At 46.0% G+C, this 21,746-nt stretch overlaps 5 protein-coding genes across 5 annotated transcripts in view; 1 reads left to right on the top strand and 4 right to left on the bottom strand.

The window, feature by feature from the left end:
* Positions 1-1,451: 1,451 nt before the first annotated feature.
* On the top strand, positions 1,452-2,847 carry LOC128304022 (uncharacterized). The gene is made up of 2 exons (XM_053041144.1): positions 1,452-1,858; positions 1,948-2,847. The coding sequence occupies exons 1-2, from the start codon at positions 1,595-1,597 to the stop codon at positions 2,656-2,658; spliced, it is 975 nt and encodes a 324-aa protein (XP_052897104.1). The 5' UTR covers positions 1,452-1,594; the 3' UTR covers positions 2,659-2,847.
* Positions 2,780-3,230, bottom strand: LOC128302862 (transcription initiation factor TFIID subunit 3-like). Its single transcript, XM_053039708.1, has one exon. The coding sequence runs from the start codon at positions 3,228-3,230 to the stop codon at positions 2,853-2,855; it is 378 nt and encodes a 125-aa protein (XP_052895668.1). The 3' UTR covers positions 2,780-2,852.
* A 133-nt stretch (positions 3,231-3,363) lies between these two features.
* LOC128303672 (uncharacterized) lies at positions 3,364-5,407 on the bottom strand. The gene is made up of 3 exons (XM_053040715.1): positions 5,271-5,407; positions 3,974-5,200; positions 3,364-3,907 (listed from the first exon to the last, which is right to left on the bottom strand). The coding sequence occupies exons 1-3, from the start codon at positions 5,360-5,362 to the stop codon at positions 3,559-3,561; spliced, it is 1,668 nt and encodes a 555-aa protein (XP_052896675.1). The 5' UTR covers positions 5,363-5,407; the 3' UTR covers positions 3,364-3,558.
* A 2,500-nt stretch (positions 5,408-7,907) lies between these two features.
* The window catches only part of LOC128301193 (fringe glycosyltransferase), a 120,139-nt gene continuing 106,300 nt past the window's right edge, over positions 7,908-21,746 (bottom strand). Inside the window, exons 5-7 of the mRNA XM_053037548.1 lie at positions 19,515-19,653; positions 9,375-9,555; positions 7,908-9,281 (exon numbers count right to left, since the gene is read on the bottom strand). Coding sequence (XP_052893508.1) covers positions 9,031-9,281; positions 9,375-9,555; positions 19,515-19,653 — 571 coding nt within the window. The 3' untranslated portion in view covers positions 7,908-9,030. The remainder of the gene's footprint in view (positions 9,282-9,374; positions 9,556-19,514; positions 19,654-21,746) is intronic.
* LOC128301194 (uncharacterized) lies at positions 19,792-21,286 on the bottom strand. Its single transcript, XM_053037550.1, has one exon. It carries the CDS (start codon positions 21,284-21,286, stop codon positions 20,177-20,179), a length of 1,110 nt encoding a protein of 369 aa, XP_052893510.1. The 3' UTR covers positions 19,792-20,176.

Genomic DNA, 21,746 nt, shown 5'->3' with positions numbered 1-21,746 from the left:
CGCGGTACTGTTTGCCTCCACCACATGTTGCGGAGCACACGGACCAGTGTGTTAACTTCCAGTAACAGTAAGTGGATTGATTTTTGCTGTTTTGTGAAGGTAGTGTAGCGAATTCGCACATGGTTATTCTTCTTCTTGATGACAATCTTTGTTGGGGGACAATAGAGAGCAAAATGGAAAGAATTAATCACCGTTAGCGTTTAGTGTCCAGCTTACAAGAGCTACAGGAGCACACGATCATCTCAGTCGACATTGCGTATTGTTTTCAAGCACTTTTCCTTTCGTCGAAGTCTCTCCGCGCATGCGATCGGACACGCTAGAAGCGACCAGTTTTGTGATTTCAGACACCAGGAGAGCATCCACGAAAGGAGATAACATCAATCTGATCCGCACAAGGATCCGTCATGTTTGTACATAACATATTGATATCGCATACTCACGTTATCATTCGCTTTGATGGTATTGATCAATCATCAGAATGAGAGATCAAGGGCCCTCTCCGGAGAGTGATCGATAGAGTAAATAGCTCAGGTACTGTGGCGAGTATACTCCATCTCATTTTATTCATCCAGTTCCTACAGTGCGTGTCATAACTGTACAGCACGTAAGTTTTTTAATTATTTGGAGTAGGAAACATGGCGTGCCACTATTTCTGAAGACATTATTCACTGTTTATTGTTCGGTTATTTTGCAATAATTATATCTGTTGCCGTCATGGAATGTCCGGAGGTTTGCAAGGATTCCATATATAAATATATTCCATAACAGTGTTATTTCCATAAAAATAATCTTGTGTACAGTTATGGTACGCGCTGTGCTGTTTGGATGAACGGAGAGAGATGAAAGATCAGTTGACGGATCAAGCCCTATGATCACTAGAGGGAAGGGTACAGCTATATGAAATGATACCATATGGTACGGAAATTTGTGCTATCTCTTCGTTTGGATGCTCTCTTGGTGTCAGAAACCAAAAATTCCATCGTTTCTGAGCGTTTTCGACGGACGGATCGGCGCAAAATACGAAAGAGATGCAGGATGCCGTTTTGTCTTTTCCCCCACACTGGGGCCCCCAACACGGTGAGGCCCTAGGACACCGCCTACACCGCCTACCGTTTGACACGCCGCTGTAACTATCCACAAAGAAACGAAGGCCTGAATCTGAATAGGTGAAGGTCTTGTTAGTAATAATATTTTACATAGTACTTTTTTAGTAATACTATTTTTTTTATTTTGATAATAAACTTCGTCCAACAATAACGTTTTCCGCCTTCACAAATGCGCTGAAACTCAACATTACTCGCGGAGAAAATTCCTTCAAAATTTCAAAAGTTTCAAAGCGGTTAATTTCAAACCTTCATCCCCTGTCAGCGCCCTCTAGCGTCAAAGCGGCTTTTATTTGTTGTTGCTGCTGTTCCTCTTTTCTGCTCGCAGCTGCTGTCAAACGCAACTTGTGCTGTGCTGTTGTTGTTGTGCTGGAAATTTGCATCCTTGCTAGAAAAGCATTTGTTGTTTTGCTGCTGCTGCTGCTGTTGCTGTTGCTGTTGCTGTTGCTGATTTGCAATATTTGCACTGCGTATCGAAACGATCCGATATCATGGAGGAAGAGGCCAACACTTCCGCGGCAACGATTATGCTGATGGGTACGCCAACGCAGCACGACTTCAAATGGACGCACGAGCGGTGCATGCTGCTGCTGCACGAGTACGATCTGCTGAAGGACAAGTTTAAGGATCGCAAGCACAAGAAGAAGGACCTGTGGGCGGATATCAGCTTGAAGTTTAAGAAGATCTACGCGTATGATCTCGAGTGGGACGTTGCGTACAAAAAGTTTCGGAATCTCAAACAAACGTTTGAACAGGCGAGTGTAATCCGAAACGGAATAAGTGTTTTGTTACGAATAGGAGAAGGGAGAAAAACAGATTGATGGTTTATTTTCATTACTTGTAGGTGAGAGCTAAACTGCAACAGCAAGCCATTACCGGACAGTACAGCAATCGTCCGAAATGGCCGTATTTTGAAAAATTTCAACAAATACTCGACGATCCCGTCGTGACATCGTACAGCTATGCCGATCATCATCAGCAGCAGCAGCAACAGAACCACCTGCTTCATCACACCGACGAGCCAGAAGACGATCAGCACCCTCATCATCATCATCATCATCATCACAAACACATGCATCCGCTTCTGGATCCACCCACCACCGGACAGGTGTTGGCCGGGGAGGATTTCACGGAAACGCTCGTGACGGTTTTCCCGATGGGCGAAGATCTCGAAATACCTGTCCAATCTGCCGAGGACAGTGAGGACGACACGAAAGTGGACCCGAAGGATATAGTCGTCCAAACGGCAATTAGCGATGGAGAAGACGCGCAAAAGGATGAAAAGCATGACCACATAGAAGGCGATGTCGAAGAGAAGCAGGAAGACGAACCAATTTTAGTACAGCATGGTGATGATGAGCTGGAAGAAGCACCGCACAGGAAGCGTTTCCGGCGGCTCAGCGCCTACGAACAGGAGCGGTTAATGATCGAGCGTGAAAAGTTGGTCACGTTGCGCGAGATTCAGCGTGGCATCGAGTGCAAAAACGATATACTGCGTGGGATATTGCACGTGCTGCAGTCCAGAGTATGGCAGGCGCATCCGGCGATGGATTGACCGGGAGCTGGAGACCAATTTCAATGTGCAAAGTACAAAAAATGCGGACATTTGAATGTATGTGTGTGTTTGTGTTGTAAGTAGTTTTATTGTAAATTAATATTCAATTATCTACACCGTATAATGGCGCCATTAGGTTTTTAATATTTCATGCAAGAAAACGACGTGGCGAAATACGAATCAAACGAAAAGCTTCACTCTTGTATGTTGCTTATTTCTCCTCCATTTGGGATCGAAACACACGACACATCGTACGGTAGTTGTGCATGGACATTTTTACAGTATTCAACCATTTCGTCCACCTCGATGCTCAAATAGTTGAAAACAAACGCCAGATCGTCCATGTTCGGTGTGGTGCGATTGTTTAGTTCAGCGAACTGTTTCACCAACTCCGCAATCTTGTGCATGTAACGTTCCGCAGAGTAGGACAGAAACTGTAGCGAGGATTTGTGTGCCGTTGTCCAACCGATTGTGGTGCAGATCTGTGCGACGGACACATCCAGCATATGTGAGGCGTATTTGTTCGACATTGCTACTCGGAACTGCAACACAGAAGATGATGCGTGCGCCATGTTTTAAGAAGCAATAGCCTACGCTTTTCATTAATAAACTTACCGCGCGTCTCTGTGTGGAACCAGACGTTTTTCCTCACGAGAAACAGAAACGAAACAGAACACGAAAGAACGTACTTTGCTGCAGTTGAACTTTATTGTTCAAAAATTTCAACGAATTCGCGTGACAGCCCACAGTAGGCCATGATTTTGAAACGTCACATTTCGTTTTGACGTCGATTTGAATTGATCGGGTAAACAAAATGTATGGATTTGTGTGTGTGTGTGTGTGTGTATTTCTAATTTCTGAAACGTACAAATGTGCTCTCGTTTCCCTTATATTCCAAGTTTAAGGGCATGTCCCCAGCGGATAGTGACTCCAGTCCACCGTTTGATCCGGTTCCGTCCATGGACCGTACTTTTTGGGTCGCTTTGCAGGAATTGTTTCTTCCGCGCTTTTGGACTTGTTGCGTATATTAGCGATAGCTTCTTTGAGATCTTGTGCTGTGTAAACTTCGGACGAATTCGTTGTGCTTCCGGTGTGATCACCCGTTACTTGGCTGTTCTGTTTTGGAAAGAGCTTCGCACAGGAAGCGTCAATGAGCACGTTACTACTACCCATGTAGTAAATCTGTGTTAACCGTTGGATCTTGAGCTGTTGTTCATCTGACAGGGGTGGTTCCTGCAGGGCAAGTAATCTAAAAGAGATATCACAATGAATTAGCATTCAATACATTATAAACAACAATCAATTGATCACTTACACGGGCACGACATCTTTCGTGTATTCATTCATTGCCATTAACCTCGCCAGCACGTACGTACGGGAAAGTTTCAAATGCCACGGACAATCCACGTACAGGCCCAACAACAGATGTTGATTGGTGTCAGGGTGTAGACGCTGTGCGTACCACTTTTTCGCCAGAAGAACGCGAGGTACCTGGCCCATCCGGGACACCTTTTCCGGCGGCAATGTACTGCAATATCTCTTAAATTCTTTCAGAAGCTGATACCCGACCGCTATTCTGTGTGCCCAATACTTTGCCCATGGCCGTTGATCGCCATTCTGGACATTATCACGTTCGCATATTACGATCAGCTGCTCGAACAGCGTCTGCAGGCAACCCATGTCAGCCAGTGCCCGGAACAGTTCGCTGTGCATCGTTCCCAGGGGTGCATGAGAATTGCCATACTGCACGCCATCTTGGAACATTCGCTTGCAGTTATCGAACAATGCTTTCACCACCGCATTTACAGCGGCTTGCGTTTTTGGCAGTTGCAATTGACGCAGTTGCTGTATCGTTTGTTTCGCAATTATCCGAAGCCGATGGGATCGGTGCTTTTCCGCGTGTGTTTCCAGCAGCTTTACTTCTTCCGGTGTTAACCCAACACTTCCAATGGCCATTTCCAGCGTGTAAGCTTTCCTTACACGTGCAGCCGCCACTGCATCGTACGTGCGCAGAATGACACTCATATCGGGAAGTTCATCTGCCGTCAAGTAACAATATTTCAACGTCCACGGATCGACCGATTGCATACTGGCGAGTTCCCGCTGCCAGTAGGCCTTGTTTAACCAATCCATACAATACTCTGCCGACCGGCGGAACACATCGATCGAGATCGATATGGACCGGTGGGCGCACAGGTGCCTCAGCTCGACCAGATATGTCTCGATACCAATGTCCCGTACCGAGTCGGCGATCGTTTTTTTACGCGCACCACCACTTTCCGTTAGGAAGTTAATAAAACGCGTAAAGGCACCGGCGTAGATGTTTATGCTTTCCTTCGCATTGCCGTCATTTACATTGCGCTGCATGCGCACATCGAACACCTGTGCCTCCAGCACGACCAGCGTACACCGCACACAGACGGGAAAATCTTTCACCTGACGTATCTTCCACATGTATAACCACTGGAGGGCTTCCTCTTTCGATGCGATATCGTCCGCACCTGAGTTGAATATCTTATCGTACACCCACTGGAGCTCGGCCCTGTGGACGAGATGAACGGTGTAAGAAGTTGAGAGTGATTTGTTTAATGGAAATACAACCGATTGCTTACTTGTTGCGCCATGCTGAGATGTACGTTTGGTTAGGTTGTTTCTTATCGATGTTACATATAGGTGTTTCGACTGGCGAAGTACTATTTTCCATTGCGAAAGTTATCGAAATTGGTAGTAGATTCACCGACTGTTGTGCGTGTTTCGCCTGTTGTGACAATTCCGCCGACATGTGAGAATGCGATGTAAACAAAAACGAGAACTGTCAACAATCGAGCACGGAGCGTCACCTGGTGGAGAGTAGCAAATGTGCAGTAGATTTGCTGGAGGTTGAACTGTGGTAAAATTTCAAAATAGCCGTTTCAGCATTACGGATAAGGAAAATTATTGATAATTAGGCGATACAATACGATAGCACAGCTTGGGTAAAACTTTTTGACACAATGAATTACCCGCAAAAATTGCCAGACTTGTACGAATGACCAACGTCCACATGCCGGTGGATGCTGACCAGACAACGATTGCGAGTCGGTGTCAGAGAGGTGGGATAGTGTTTCTGTTTTTAACCTACAGCTATAGAAGGTCATCCTGGATTTGGGCTCGGAGATTATTCGGGGGCCATTTTAAATATTTCAAATCCAATCATTCGTTGCGTTACGTTAAAGGATTGAGCAGACGGCGGAAAACCTCGTTTTGGAGAAGAACGAATAAAATCAAAATCCAATTTAATGGTAGCACCACCTGCGGCATTTCTAACAAATCCTAATTTACGCAAGGGTACCTTAAAGATAGATGATCACGACGTCCAAAATTTCGGCGAAACACAAAAGGTGGCAACAACAACTTTGATGTTGAGGGACGTGCTAATAGTGGCAGATAAAGATACTTGAAGGTCGTAAGCGGAAAGGTAGTTGGGATTACCATCTTTCCGATAGTTGAGGTTAGATCTGCCAGGTTCATCAGCTTTCCTTGCTGCTTTGGGCTCTTCAAGGTCTGGGCCCTTGCGGGAGCTTAGTCCACTCAAAGGATCATCCGCCTCTGCGTGCTGGGGTGTTGGATGCCAACAGGTTTTTCCTACTCAAACACGTGTCACGACGAAAGAATCTTGGTCAACGTATAACCTATATAATCTTAGTAATCGCATACACCTCTGAGACATCGAATCTATCCAGAATAGACGAAACCGCCTTTGCTATGCTCGAGGGGAAGATGTTCAGAAGAATGTTTGATCCCTTATCTATGTAAGGATAGTTGATGAACCGATATAGTAATGAGCTCTACTATTTGTCAGATCAATATCATAAAACGGATTAGATTTTCCAAGATTCGATTGGATGGTCATGTCATTAGAATGATACCGGACAACACAGCCCATGAAGTGCTTGAAGTAAGTCGTTCATATGGACAGAGGAGACGCGGTAGGTGTGGTAGATGGACTGATGGCGAGGACTTCTAGATTAGAGGACTCCAACAGCAGGCTTTGGTGTAGCAACCAGGTTGTACACACTTTGTTATATCAATTGGGAACTGATGACCGGGATATCAATAAAGAAAACAGTTACATGTAGATCACGGGAACTGCCATCCTTAGACGAAAGTCATCAGCGCCGTCAAACAGTTGAAATGTAATAAGTCTGCTAGCATCGATGGCCTGGGAACCGTCCTGTTCAAGGTCTCTCTACTCTTTAGAAATCTTTACTCTACGGTAGATACTCCAGAAATGTTGAGTCCCTAGATCCCTACGCACCACCTGTTAGTTAACTTCAAGACGACCTACGATAGTACCTCGGATTGAGGTAAGGGCACCATACAGCATCTCTGGGAAGCTGGTACGGCTGTTGAGGGACAGTATGGACGAGTTGTAGTGCAAGGTGAGGGTATCCTAGCACCGTTACCGTCCAGCATCGCTTTGAAAGATGTCATGCGAAGCGTGGGCTTCGACATTCGGAGCACGATAAAATCAACATCTTCAGATGGGCATCTGCGGTGGTGTGCATGGCGTACTGAAACGTTGAGCCAATAGGATTGGATAGAGGATTAATGCGACGAAGATAAAGTGCTTGCTTGCCGAGGGTTCTGATCGTGATAGAGCCCGGTTCGGAAGCAGAGTATCAGTTGATGACGACCTCCATCTCGAGGTGGTAGATTCGTTCTAGTACCTTGTTACGATCATAACTTCGGACAACAACGTAAGCAGCGAAATCCGAAGGCGCATTGTTCAGGGAAATCTCCAGCAACACGACTTAAGACTCCAGCAACACACGAAAAGCATGTTGTATCGCACACTGATAAGTCCGGTAGTCCTCTATAGTCATGGGTCTTTGACGACACGAGTGGAGGACGCCAAGGCTTGTGCCATTTTTGAGCGGCGGATGCTACGGACTGTCTTTGGCAGGACGTGTGGAGAAGAATAATGAACCTTGAGCTAGGCGATCTGTGTGGCGGAGCTGACATCCTGAAGGTGGCGAAGGTCGGAAGGTTCGGCACGTGGCGCAGTGGAGCGCAGAGAGTTTGTTGGCTGGATCAAGTGGAGGAAGACCTCTCGGAGATCGTGTTTAGCGTTGGATCGAGGAATGCAGCCCTGGACCGAGTTTCCTTTAAGCGGATAGCGTACAAATAAGTACACCACTACGATTTAAGACTAAAAAAAACACACACAAATTTGCATTCGTTTTGATATCACTTTTTTATTTCCTGTTTACAACTTGTTTTGAACAACCTATACAACATATAATGTAACATGCTTTCCTAACTTCGTATCGATACACATTTCCCCTGTACGTTTCTGCCCCGCAAAACAATAGTGGTTTACCGTTTTGGAAGGGAGTTCTATTCTGTTCCTTTGCCTGGCTGCCTACGTCTATCGACAATTTGACGGCTCCTCATAACAACTTACGCAGTATTACCGTGGTCCTAATCGTTACTGGTGAAATATGTACAATGTGTTGACTAAATGCTAAAAGGAAGAAAACAGAGCAAAACGAGTTTGATTTCAAATCACCACCGGAAGTGCGGGGGGATCGTACGGAAGAGGAAGACTTAACAGCTGTTGTTCTTACCGTATCGGCCGTTAACCGTGAACCATTTCTTACCTACACGCTGAAGACTAGACTGATAATCGATCGGTAGGTTAGAGGCTTTCGAATCGAATTATTCAGCACATGGCTGTGCGAAACGGTTTGCGTTTAACGTTTAGAATTGTTTACCCAGCGCTGGTTGGTTCGTTTGCGTGTTTCGCATCAAACGCCCTTTCATCGTAACAATATTGTATACTTAGTGTTTCCTTGGCACCTACTTACATATCGCACCTGGTGTCATACGTGTAGTCGCTTTACTAGCATCTGTAATCTGTACAACATAAATATTCCACTTCCTTCTGCGGCTTCTGTACACACCTCCAGGCACACACTGGTGCCATCCTGCCTATCGTCCCTGTCTGTTTCCTAGTTCCGGCTTCTTTACACCATTAGTACCGGTAGTAGTTGGGTAGTAACTTACTCGCTACTTTATTCCACATGTTTACATCTACATCAATTACTGTTTATTATTGCCTGTTTTTTTTCATGCTTCTCCCTTTTTTGTTTCTACAGTTTTCTCGATCACAGTTTTTTCTTCTTTCCCTTCCTTTCGTTTACATTTCTGCTCCCGTATATCACGTCCGGGGTCCGGGGGTCCGGGAGTACGTTTACCAGAGGCACGGGTGTACGCACCGCTAATCTTAATCCTTTGATTTGGCTCTAACTGCTTGCCCGGCTCGCTGTCCGGACGCTATGACTGTGCTATGGCGTGTGCGCGCTTGGCCCCGATCTCGATCGGTCTGGATCATCGCCGCCGTATCGACTTGGGACAGATGCTGAAGAACGGATACAGATAGCAGTGCAGCGAGTATATCCGCTTCGGGTCCGTCTTCAGATCGAACCCACCGTCCACCTTGACCACGTTCCATTCGTTGCGCATGCGGGCGTAGCTGAACGACACCTGATCGTGAAACGTTTCCGGCCGGATAAACTCCATCGGTTCGAGATGCGAGTGGAACGCATCGATCACGGTGAGTGGAACTTTTAGGATGTGTTCTGGAAATAAAAAGGAGAGGGGAGGACAAACGAACGAGCGAAGATTAGAATTAGCAATTTTACAGTCACAACAATCGCGACAGGCACACTTACCGACTAGGAAGCCCATCGTCACGTCGTCCGGAAATCGAATCTTATCACCGATCGCAACAAACTTCCCGCTGGCGGCGATCGGCATCATCTTTAGTGCTAGCGCACGGCTCACGCAGAACCCGGCTCCACCGGTTGCGAACCAGAACGTCACCTTCTTGTTCACCTCCGTCGATGTTTTGGTCTGTCGGGGAAGCGGGAGAGAAAAAGGAGCATGGACATGTGGTGAAATGTGTCTGTAAGGGAATTGTTTCGAGCCAGGCGAACGTCATGCAAACCATCTCGCACGATGGTTACATTTGATGAGAGTTGATTGGGCAAATCAATTGAGGCTGATTGGGTACACTTAACTCAGGCGCGGCACGCCGCAATATGGATTGTCGGGTTGGCTGACGTACGAGTTTTATGAATCATTGGAATTGTGGTGGCTGATCTCCAACCTCGAAAAATTTGGCACACATAAATGAAAAGACTGCAGAATAGGCAGGCTCTAGTTCTAGACTCGCAAGGACTGACTGTCCGGCTACGTGATTAAATTAAGTCTAGTAGGCCAGAAATGGCAGGCATGACCGAGAAGGTCATTATGCCGAGAAGAGAGAGAGAGAGAGAAAGAGAGAGAGAGAGAGAGAGAGAGAGAGAGTAGACTAGTTCTAGCCCTTTATGAACAAAATTTTATTGCTAAGGACTCTACGTTGAAGATCGATCCTCACTCGTCTAGATCTTCTCAGGAACATTGGGTATGAGATACCGGATGATCAAGTCAAGTTCCTTTAAACGATAGCCTCAAAAGACTCTTACGATCCTTTGAAGGATCCATTACCTTCCACAATACATCCTTTGCGATTTTCTTGTAGCTGGATATTAAGAGGAATTCGTCCGGAAGGGATTTTTGTGTGAAGACTCGCGCCACTATCAAAGATACCAACGAGTCTGCATATACATCTGACTCTCACAAAGGTGTACAATCATTAGGACATCTAGGACATATAGGCTTAGGATATTAGAATACCTTCTTCAATTAAAAATCCAACCATCAACCAAGTTCTCGTGAAGATTCTTCCGTAGATCGTTATGATTTGAAGGAATTCTAACCAAAAGTAGTGAAGATGCCCTGAGTAAAGAAATAACAGTTCATGGGACATACATTTCAACCACACCGATTAAGATCTTCTGGTGCCATCCTCGGAAAGGTTCCGAATTCGAATAAATGTATCATCAACTACCAATAGACAACGATCTTCACCGTCATCCATATTAGGATGCGACTGGCTTTAAATGGTGCTCCCAGACAATGTACCATCCGTTGCCATCTTGGATAAAACAAAATCAAACTCACCAAAATCTCCAAAAGTGAGTCCGGGTTTTTGTTTTTGGGGTCCCTGCGCATGTCCTGCGATTCTATTGACCAATTTCTTGACTGGCGCTGATTTCGCCGAAGTCCCCGCGTTCGCGACGAACGATAACGAAACAACGTTCGATTGATCGATCGCTGGGACGATCTTTATTCATGATATCCAGTGGCTTTCTGATTCCCACACATTCGCGCATCGTGGAAAACTTTCGTTACATATTCGAACGTGTGCGATGCATTACAATTCGTCGTCGCATATTGACACACACAGACGCCCCGAAGGAAGTAGTCCGCCACGATGCTGGAAGTCAAGACGATAAGGGCACAAGTGGGTAGAAGATTGGAAGATTGGAAATATCTCGCCATATTCTCGTACGGTACTCGAAGATCGAGCCCGGATCTTCTCACCGGGCATCACATTGCAGCGTTCGCTTTAGCTTCCCGAAAGTCATTCGGACACTTGGTGTGGTTACCGCGTGTATCATCTCGCATGATGTGCGCCGTTTTGTGCGAGGCGTGTGTTGAATTATTTATTTTGTTCGTTTATGTTTTTGTTTTACTAAACTAAAGAAAAGAGAGAGAAAAAAAAACCGAGCCAGATCGATGGCTGAGTTGTCATTGTGCTCCGGTGCCACCGTCGGACCGATCACCGCACCCGGTCACAATACTGATCCGTTGTGGTATTCGCTCGTCTACAAATCGCACCAACGAACAGCGGCCGTACGGTTTATTTATCATTCACTTCATCATTTCGCTTCATGATGAAGCTGCTGATGCTGCAGCATGTTGCAGTGCACGGCGGTTTGCGGGAATATAGCGCGCGATCCGGATGACTTTGTTTGTTTGTCCACAGACTGCTGGGGAGGCACTTGTGCGGAGGCTCATCATCGTCAGCGCTTCACCGCGATCGTGGATCGTGGAAGGTGGGGACAGTTTTTAGAGTTAAATAAAAACAAAGCAAAGTCGAACACATTCGTCGTCGTGTGTCATGTGGGAGAGTGAGGTCTTGACTCCGGTGCACAAACAGGGGTGTAAATATTGGGCCGGGTGAAATTGGCCGGCTGAATACGCTGGGCGGCTAAGTGCACTTGAGGGCGCGCGCTTCAGCTTCTGTCAGCGCTGTGGAGGATGCTCTCTCTTCTTTCCTTTTGCTTCGATCTATGAAGGAATGTCTTCGTCCATTAGGGGCCGGTAGAAGGTGTAGGCTCATTGCAACAAATAACCACTCCAATTCTACTGGAGTGCATAAATACGGTCAATGATTTACGAGCCCACCTTTGCCGGATTGACATAATTCGGGGCGGAAGGTACCCTTTTCAGGATGCCATTGTTTTCATACTGCTATCTCCAAAATAAAGAGCGAAGCAGCAGGATCATCCGTTTTCCAGGCCCAAGTGCATGTGCTGAGCTGATGTTCAATTGACCACACCACCGGACACTGTCAGTCATCGTTTCCGATCGTCCGTCCAGACAACGACGAGACGGTGTGGACGCTTTGCGACCCGTCAATCAACCAGCAGTACCTCCCCCACTGGTGATCATTTTTCATATTTTCGGCATGTAAATCGGTCGGCATGAGCATGTGGAGAGGTTTTTTTCTTAATTGAATTAAACAATCCGAAGATTTGGGGAAAAAATGGTTCGAGCTGATGCCATCCGGCCAGACAGCCAGCATGGCTTGGCGACATCTGTTTCCGAAACCGTCTGGTGCTTTATTATACCAGCAGAAACGTTCTGTAAAGCGGCTTGATTGATTTGTCCAATCAATCGATGGATTACGGCTGAAATTAACTTGCCCGTACGAATGTAGGAGCGTGTACCGTGTGGCTGTGTGACAGATACTTCTGTGGCAATTAATCATCGATCGTGCCGGAACAATGAACCGTAGATCGTTTGCTGCATGTACACGCACCAGCACAAGGGAGTATGAAGACTTAAAAAAAAAGTACGGAGAGAACCCCAAAAAACGTTTGCATGCAAAACACATTTTGCTACCGAACCTGCTAAAAATTATCAGTCCATGTAGATCAGTTGTCGGGACGGGGGTACTACTGTGCAAAAGAGAATACGGATATAATATTCACACTATGGGACAACCGGCAGATCAAAATGGCGATCATGAATGTTGGTTTTTAAAAAATATTTAAGCTAAAGATAACCTCAAATGCTGTTCCATATCGAAAGGAAAGCCTCTTAAACTACAATTATTGATGCTTACTATCTTTTTAATTATTCATCGTTCTGCAATGTAGCAGTTTATTTCAATTCCAAGGAACTCAATTTTGAGTCACGATTAAATGATCTATCATATAAGAGCATATCACCCATGACGATTTCCTGGTGTCGATAGCATACTGAAAGAAGCTGGTGAATTCATAGTAAATAGTAACCTTTGATTTGTTTTTGCAGAAGAACCCCGATTATCCGGGATCGGACATTTGCCGGTTAATCGATTTCCACGGATAACAGATCCTTTTCGGCTTTATACATGCAATAATTGGAGATAAAGAGGAAAGCTCGACACTGAAAGCATTCATATGCGTTTAATATTAGAAGTTACTGTTTGTTAACAAAATGGAACATTTTTCAGGGAGTTTAACTTGATAAACTCTTCATAGAAAACTCTCAAGTTCTTCACGAGCCCATCGGTTGGACGATCATAAACGTCAAAACTATTCTACTATCTGTCATATTTTAGCTCACGGATAATCCGCCTACCCGGTTAATCAGGCCCCGGATAATCGACGTTCTACTGTAATATTTTCCACTCAGTTTATAGTTGTAAGGATATTCTTCAAATTTGAATGTTTAAGTTTCATCAACACCTAGAGTAACACAATTTGAAAAGAGTTGAGTAAAACTTCGTTAAATGAAAGTTCAAACTGTGGTTGCTTCTGAATCCCGTGTTCCTCAACAGTTGCCGGATAACCTGATAACACGGATAATGGGCACATATCCAATTTATGAGAAAATTAGCTTAGAATGTGCCATAGGTAGGTCTTTTTTTTAAATAAAATTTATTTTTCCTGAGTGTTTTATTGTTGCAAAAGAAATTATAGTTGTTTTCTTTAAGAAATTAAGCTCATTCAATTTTTCCGTTAACGATGTTGCCCAGAATATATCAAATTTCCTTTGAAACTGTAATTTCCGAACCGCATGGATAATTAGACACCCGGTAAAATGGCACCCGGATAACCGGCGCTCCACTGTATATGAAACTCGTAACGTAACAAAATGTACTTATGACCAGCTACTGTCCGATAGTCCCATGGAGACTTGGGATTCGTCCATCGCGCCTCAATTACGCCAACGTGCGGTTTAACATGCTCGTTGTATGCCCGGTGGCAGCAAACGATTTTCGAGTGGCTTTAGCCACCTTATCCTGCCCGAAATATACATATGTAACACCCCGCGACCTCATCCATCCAACCTCCTCCCGCGGACAGAGTGTCTTACTCCAGGGTGTAACGATTTCCGGCCGGCAACGATTCGGGCGGACGTTACGCGCCCAAAGAAAAACGCGGTGGTGGTCATTATTCATATCCTCTTGCTGTCGCTGATCCGGTTCCCGTTCCGTTAGCGTTGTGCGTTTTCTGTCCGGCGAGTGGTTTGGCGCGACACATTTAACTTTCTTTTAAAATCTCAAACGATCAACTTGGTCACGGAATTGGTGCCACTGGTCTCCCCGTTAAAGCAGGCGGAGGCATCATCGTAATAACCCACACGTTTTGCGACACGGTACGCGGCAATGTCCTGTGATTCGCAATCTCGAAAGATGAGATCTTTCTGGAGATGACGGGTTTTTTTGGTCGCGCCAGGATCACAGTACCACCAGAACCGGGCGACGAATGACTAATGGATCAAATCAACGAGCCTTCGGTTCAATGACCGGACGGATGAATGCAAAACTCGCTGTAACGCTGTCCTGTTGGCACGCAGTTGGCCACCGATTATACACACAAAAATGTTAATTAAATCCCGCTTCCCCCGGGGGATGCTGCCGATTTGCCTCACTACCGAATTCCCCGATTTGTTACGATGCTGCATGGCGTTGTAAATGAATGTGACAGTTCCCGTTTCCGGGACACGATGTAATCTCGCTGATTTTTCGTCGCAATTTAGGCCCAATTTCGGGTCCTGCTTCGTTTTGCGTCCACTTAGGGCTATCGTTGCGGATTGATATTTGCCTCTTGCCCAAAGCCCCAAAATCTGCTTCCGGTAGTAACGCGCAAAACAAATGATCCGCTTCTTCCTTTCCCATCAATTACAATCAATGTGTTTGCTGGGTGAAGTTTAACTAAAGATCGAACTTTGGGCGACTCGAAGCTTAACAAGGGGTGCGGACATGTGATGCGATCTAGTCTGGACATTCGGAATGTGGAAATAATGAGCACGGGAATGTACAAAAAGTGGATGATCGCACCGGATGATGACGTTGGCTGGTGACCGGCACCCATTCTCGGATGCTGTCAATCGGTCTCGTTTGTATGTTCGCGAGCTTGCAGCCGAGCGCGCGCTAATTTGTGCTACTTCCGTGAGTGAATGAAAAGAGAAAGAAAAGGGGAAGAATAGTACCAGTGGTCTGGCAATTCGCGGAAGGTTTTTCTAGCCCGCGCACATGGCCATGCTTCCAAGCCAGGCCAGTAATTGGTGCTAGTAACCTGACGCACAAACAAACGGGGATGATTGACGGAATCTAGAGAAGTTTGCTGGTCGGGTGAGGTTGTGTGTTCTTTTTTTTCCTGCCGTTGTATGCTCTCTTTATTCTTCTGGAGCATTGGGCGCGCGAGCGCGATTATGATGGATGTCGGAAACGTCAAAATCAATTGCCCACTTCAGCTTCATTCAGTTGCTTACGTGGGGTGTGGGGTTGGATTATTCCCCGGCACAGCCTCAGCCATCGACGCGATCGACGAGCAGACCGGGTGAAGATCGCCGGATCAAAAGGCCGTCCGTTAGATGAAACGCGAAGAAATTTCGCTCACCCCGGCTGGCTGGCGAAAGGGCCCACTGTTGGACGGAAAAATGTTCAAATTTCAAAGCAGTGCTGCTGCTGTCTGCTGCTTGCGCAACAGGTTTTTGCGCGGGACACAATTCTACGACGGGTCGCTCGATCGGGTGGTGGCCCTGTAGCAACGGTTGTTTTTCCCCCCCCGTACGTGTAATTGTGGCATAATTTACTATAGCCACACCGCGAACCAATTGCTCGCGAAAGGAAAGGTACGGTGCGCCAATGCGGTAATAACATGCAATTTGTGGGTGAGATTTGTGAGCAGTTCTTGGCACGCGGTGTATGAGGTCGTCGAAATCATGGGTTCGTATCGCTGACGTTGAATAACTCCATTTGAACTCAAGAATCAAATCCAAATGTCGACAGCATGCGGCTAGAAAGGAGACGCAATGCTCTGGACGAAGTAGTGCACCAAAAGAAGTGATCAGTCAATTAAAATCTACCAACGATTGGCTTAGCCGACAGAGGCCCCACCGCCCAAAAGCAGATGTGTGAGGCGCTTTCCGTCGTCTAGTCGTTTCACGCGATAACACCTTTACGATCAATCCGTCAACTTCGTCGAAATCGAATCGACGAAAAAATCGGATTAGGAATCGTCCCGAAAAATGGAGGAGCTCCGCCAGCTACCGACGAAACATCATAAATTCACCCCATTGCCCCATTGGCGTCCGATAATCCAATACGTTTCGCCCCGTTTAGGAGGGTTTGATTCCGTTAATTAGGTACGGAGTTCTCCGCGGCATCTTCGACTCGCTGGAAGGTGCTAATTTCCATTTCCACCCGGTCCGATCGGAACCCTCGATCGACGGCAGATCCCAACCAACAGCAACAGGAAGAATGCGTCCCGTTTGAACCATTCCCGGGTACAATGGTGTGAAACGATGGTGGATCGGCTTACTTCATCTTCGCAATCCCGCTCCGATCATGCGTCCTGCGCTGGTTTGGAGTATTCGGAGGGCAGAAAACTAAAAAAAGGGGCGCCGCCATTTCCCGGTGTGACCACCGGAGAGCACGAGCAAAAAGCACGGGAGATTGAGCTCATAAAAATCTAATTCGACATCGAATCGTTGACCCGCGCGCATCATTAAAATTCTCCTAGACATCGCATCGGATGAAGCGGGGATCTTTATTGGTGCCCGAAGATTTCGGTGTCTTGGAAGGTCTCTTGCCGGCCGTTAAGCATAAATACCCTTACCGGGGGGTAATGAATTGTTATCAATTTCACAAGAACGAAGAACGATGAGCTAAAAATAACTGATGTCTTCAGTGAACGGTAATTAACCGATCCGATGTGGCCAAAAAGGCAGCTCCAGAACCGTCTTGGTGGATCCAAACTCTCTCGCTCGGTCTCTTTCTCTATGTTTAATTAGCTTTCTTTAAACTTAAGAAAAACCTCCACCCGGACAATGATCGAAGATTCCCACCCATGGGGAAACCACCGCCAATCAGACGGGTAAATGATTAAGCCGCGTTCTGCCGTGACATCCAATTATCTTCAATTTTCACCCCAAAAAAAAAACAACCTTCAAATTACCCATATATGTTGGGCACAACATTTGTCGGCTTCCAAGGTTTTTGTTTTCTTCCCCCCCCTCGGTCTTGTATTTCTCACCCAACGCAACTCCTCCGAGGGCACAATTAGTAGTGAGTGAGTGAATTCAATTGCTGATCACGAATAAAAACAGAGAAGCGACAGTGACAGTGACAGCGTCAGAAATGTTTCACGCACGGGAATTGCGCTTTTAATGAAAGCATTTATCATTATGAAGCTCAGGAATGGAATTGTGTGACACAAACCAACAGCTTTTTCATTAGATGATGGGACACATTTTGGGAGTAAACGAAACACGACAAGCAAACCCTCAACTTTGGACGAGAAGACAAGAACTCAGTCTCACATTCAGGGGTTGTTAAATGTCTTTTTTTGGTAAATAGAAGATCTTCGTAGGTTCCTTCTACCCCGTTCGCGGTAGACACTCTAGACAATGGTTCCAATTTTCATAATCGATAAATCATCGATTATAATTTGGTTTGCTGACCGGTGCTCACTCGGATCGTGGTGCTTGCGTGCGTGTTAACTTCGTCCACGATGCCGAAGGTTGTCGATGCTCCGTAGATGGCGGGGCACAACATATCGGGAGGTTATTTTTTATTCTAATCATCTCATGCTCATCCCGATCGGCTCGGAAACTGGTGAGCACTTTTTCCCTCCACTTGCCAAGACCAAGCCTGCTACAGGATACCAGCAGTAGTATGTGTTTGCTCGCGTGTGAGTTCCCTTGTGCCCCACAGCCTGACGGGGAAAAAACACCAAACAAATGGTGTGTGATAAATAGGGAATTAATTCATAGTTAAATTAACGGACGCGTTAAATCATATTCCGCTCAGGCTGTCGTGGCACACCGGTGGCCGGGTGTGGGATGTTTAACAAAGGCGAAACTTAATTTACGATACAGCGATCATGCGCTTAAGGCAACGAAAGAAAAAAAACAGCGGAAATGATGCAATAAATTGTACTCCGGGTGCGCACACGGTACAGCAGATGAGTGAGACTAATTTAGTAAGAAAAAAAAAACGATCGTAAGCCATTGTGTGATCTATTTTCATAATCTAACTGTCGCCCCGATTAGCATTCGTTTGCTAAATGTGTGTAATTTGTTATCCTTCGAACGCATTGCTGTACTTTCGCCGGTCGACACAACCTGTCGCGGAGTTCGCTCTGTTGGCTAGCGGTGCGTCCCCGTCTTGCGTCGCACCGTCGGGAAAGATCATTAGGTTGGGTTCAAGCCCGCTTCGCGCTGGCATCCCCTGTGAGCTGTGCTAATTTATGGACATCATCAAAGCCAACATGTGAGCATCGAATGAAGCGCCTCATAAACTCAGCAGGGCGTCGGTTTTGGGAACGATTTCGATTGATAGACTCACAGAGTCACCCCGACTCCACCGGAGATATATTCAAAACCACCAGAGATGTCACCTTCAGCGCGCGGTTTTCATGAGTTCCATTTCTCAATCACCGTACGCGCTTGCCTGCTAGTTGGACGCTGCTAGCCATCTTTGCCGTGTACCACCCGTGGCGCTCCAGCAGTAGTGATTTGTTTATTCTTATTTAATTTTATATCATTTTTGCCACTTTGGCGACGGATAGGTTTGCGCGATCGGATCGTTCATCTGTATCGTGGTCCAGCAGATCATTGTAGCAGTACCCGAAAAGAGACAAACAGTCCACGCAGATGAACTAACAGGTTATGGTTTAGTTTCATTTTGAGGATCATAACGCTCGAACCGTCGTTAAGGTCGCATAACATCTTCGACATCATCACCACAGGGGGTTTGAATTTCGGCAGAGATGTTATCCACAACGACCGGGAGCTTCGAAAGAATCGGTCTCGTAACAGGTTGTTTGGATAACGGAAGGGGTTTCTGATATTTGATGAAAAACGGGAGGAGAGGAAACGGCATAACGCATCGGCATAATTATGAAATCTGATGGAATCTGACCCTGTTTTGCCACTGGATTTTGACACGGTAGAGGAAGACTCCCAAAATTCCGATTCACCGATAACTGGTGACATTTATTTATTCGATCGCCTTTGGCGTTAAAGCGATTTAGGAATTCTTGGACGAACTTCTAGAATAATCTTGCGGATTTTGAATCCTTTTCTGTTAGTTTTCCTGAGTCGATCAGTATTTTTCCTCACGGGATCTGTTAGTATTTGCAGAGCATATTAAAAAAAAGTGAATGTATGGGCAATGAATCGGTTAACTGGTCTATACTTACATTATCAAGAAAGATCTCGAGCGGTGACGATATACTCGGCTTGCCCAGGTACCAATCCTGCGTCGGATTGTAGTCGTCTAGCATTCGAACCAACCGTGGAACGTTCACGTAGTTATCATCATCAAAGTGACACCACCATCTAAAACGGAAAAAAAGATAAGGTATGCGTTAGTAACATATTATAATAATAGGAGGAGAATTGCTATAAAATTGAACAACTGTGGTTTAAATATTTCAGAAGAAAAGTAGCGCTATACTTTATTTTTTAGAACGTTGTCTGATTAATTGTTTCAATTTAGTTGTTCCACATGATTGCGATTTCGATTGCTGTCCAGTGTAGCGGACGTCGCGAAGCACACGCTCCTCTGGATATGTCACCGTGTGGTTGCCACCAGTCCATCTACCACCCCCTAAACCGTTCCGATCTTCCTCGTGTGCCGCTAGACAGCAGCAGCTTTTCTGTTTCAAAGGTTTCATTTTCGGTCGAAAGGATGCCATTTACGTGGAATTCGGAATACACTTTTAGTTTAGAGCCTCAACAAGAGCAGATCGGACCACAGCTTTACTTCGGGCAAAATGTTTTCGTACAATAGGATGCTTGGATTGATGATGTTAATTTGATATCTAATATATCACGGCCTACTTCTCCACTCTCCACGAGCTCAACAGTCTTGTTCCGAGTTTTCTTCCTGAATCGTGTGATTAAACTGTACATTCACTTGCTTGAATACTCTTTCGTCCGGTTTGACAACCGTGTAAGAACCGCCGCAAGTACGACTAAACCTCGAACCTGGCTTCAGTCTGGGTACATCATCCGACTCTTCAAGTCTTCGTGCCACAATGGCCAATTTTGCGCTCGTTCGCGGTGCCAGATAGCGTCCGTTACGCATCCGCTGTACTACGTTCTTCGTGTCACAGGAGAGACAGCTTAAGTTTTCCATCAGTGCTTGGGTCGTTGCGGCCGATTCCGTCATCCGACCGTGGGACATTGATTTGCAGGGTGTAACCGAAGACTTCGCTGAACTGACACTACCCACGCGACGAAGTTTCTTGCCGGTAGCAGTAAATTCGCCTTCCTTTAGCTTTTCCTCTAGCAGAGCTTCGATGCGGAGCGGTAGTTGATCCCGGTGACTGAGCAGTAGCTCCATCTGCCTCTGCAGTTCGTCCAGTTTGTCGGTAAATTCGGCCAACTTACACATCTGCTCGGCAGAGCTGGCTGTTTGCTGCATCGATGCAGTCGATGTGGCGTCCTCCAGGTTGTTGTGTTTGCTCTCAACCAACGTTTGGAACTGCTGGAAATCGCCGGACAACCGTTCCAGTTTTTGATAGAACAACTGTTCCACCTTTTCCAGTCGCTGTTCGAGATCGCCTATAATCGCGAGTAGCTTTGATTCGTGTTCCCGGAACTTGTTCGCTTGTTCATCGATTTCGTTCAATAGTGTCTCTGAGGTGACTTCACTCGGGAGATTTTCCTTTTCGAGCGCTGTTTCTGTTTGTTCTGGCTCGCTGACAATAGGCACTCCGCACGGGATCAATGTGGGTTGCTCTTCCTCTTCAGTTTCAGTTTGGTCTTTCGCGTCAGCGATAGCATCCTCGAACATTTGGAATCGTTCGTCATTAGATGTTTGAAGTTCCTCGAAATCCTTGGCTATTTTCGATACACCTTCGACCAAGTATTTCAACAGGCGGTTCAATTCGGTACAGTTGATCACACCATCCGGGAGGGCGATGGCTTCATCCACTTCCAAATTGTCCGAAGTGGGCTCAACCATTTCATAAAACTCGTAGAATCAACAAGAAAACAAGGAATACAATATTTTCACTGGCAAATTTTTCTAATGATTCTTCCGAAAAAATTCACCAAAAATCACAAAACTTACTTTGCATCCGTCAGTGCATACTAGTTTTCAGGTTGCTTCGTCAAGGTTTTACATTTATAGCCTACTTAGTTAATACACACATTTTTTCAACTAACCCTTGTCTACGGTTTGGAAGCGTTTCTCATGCGTCTTCGAGTGGCGCACAGACATTCGCCGGTAGCTCTGTCAGTACTAGCAATCAGCTGAGTCCTGGAAAGTTCAGAATAACCGAGCTTTGAGTCACCTTTCAGTTTCGAGGGCCCTACAACCGTTACCGATGGTCCAGTGGCACCGCAGCAGTGTTTCTTCGGAATCCTGCTAACTCCACCCCGACCTCCACCGAGCCGTATACTGGACGCTTTGGACCTTTGCC

This window comes from Anopheles moucheti, chromosome 3 (assembly GCF_943734755.1).
Source record: "Anopheles moucheti chromosome 3, idAnoMoucSN_F20_07, whole genome shotgun sequence".
NCBI lineage: Eukaryota > Metazoa > Arthropoda > Insecta > Diptera > Culicidae > Anopheles > Anopheles moucheti.
Note: the sequence above shows the minus strand (reverse complement) of the source record. Positions and strands in the feature narration are given on the sequence as shown.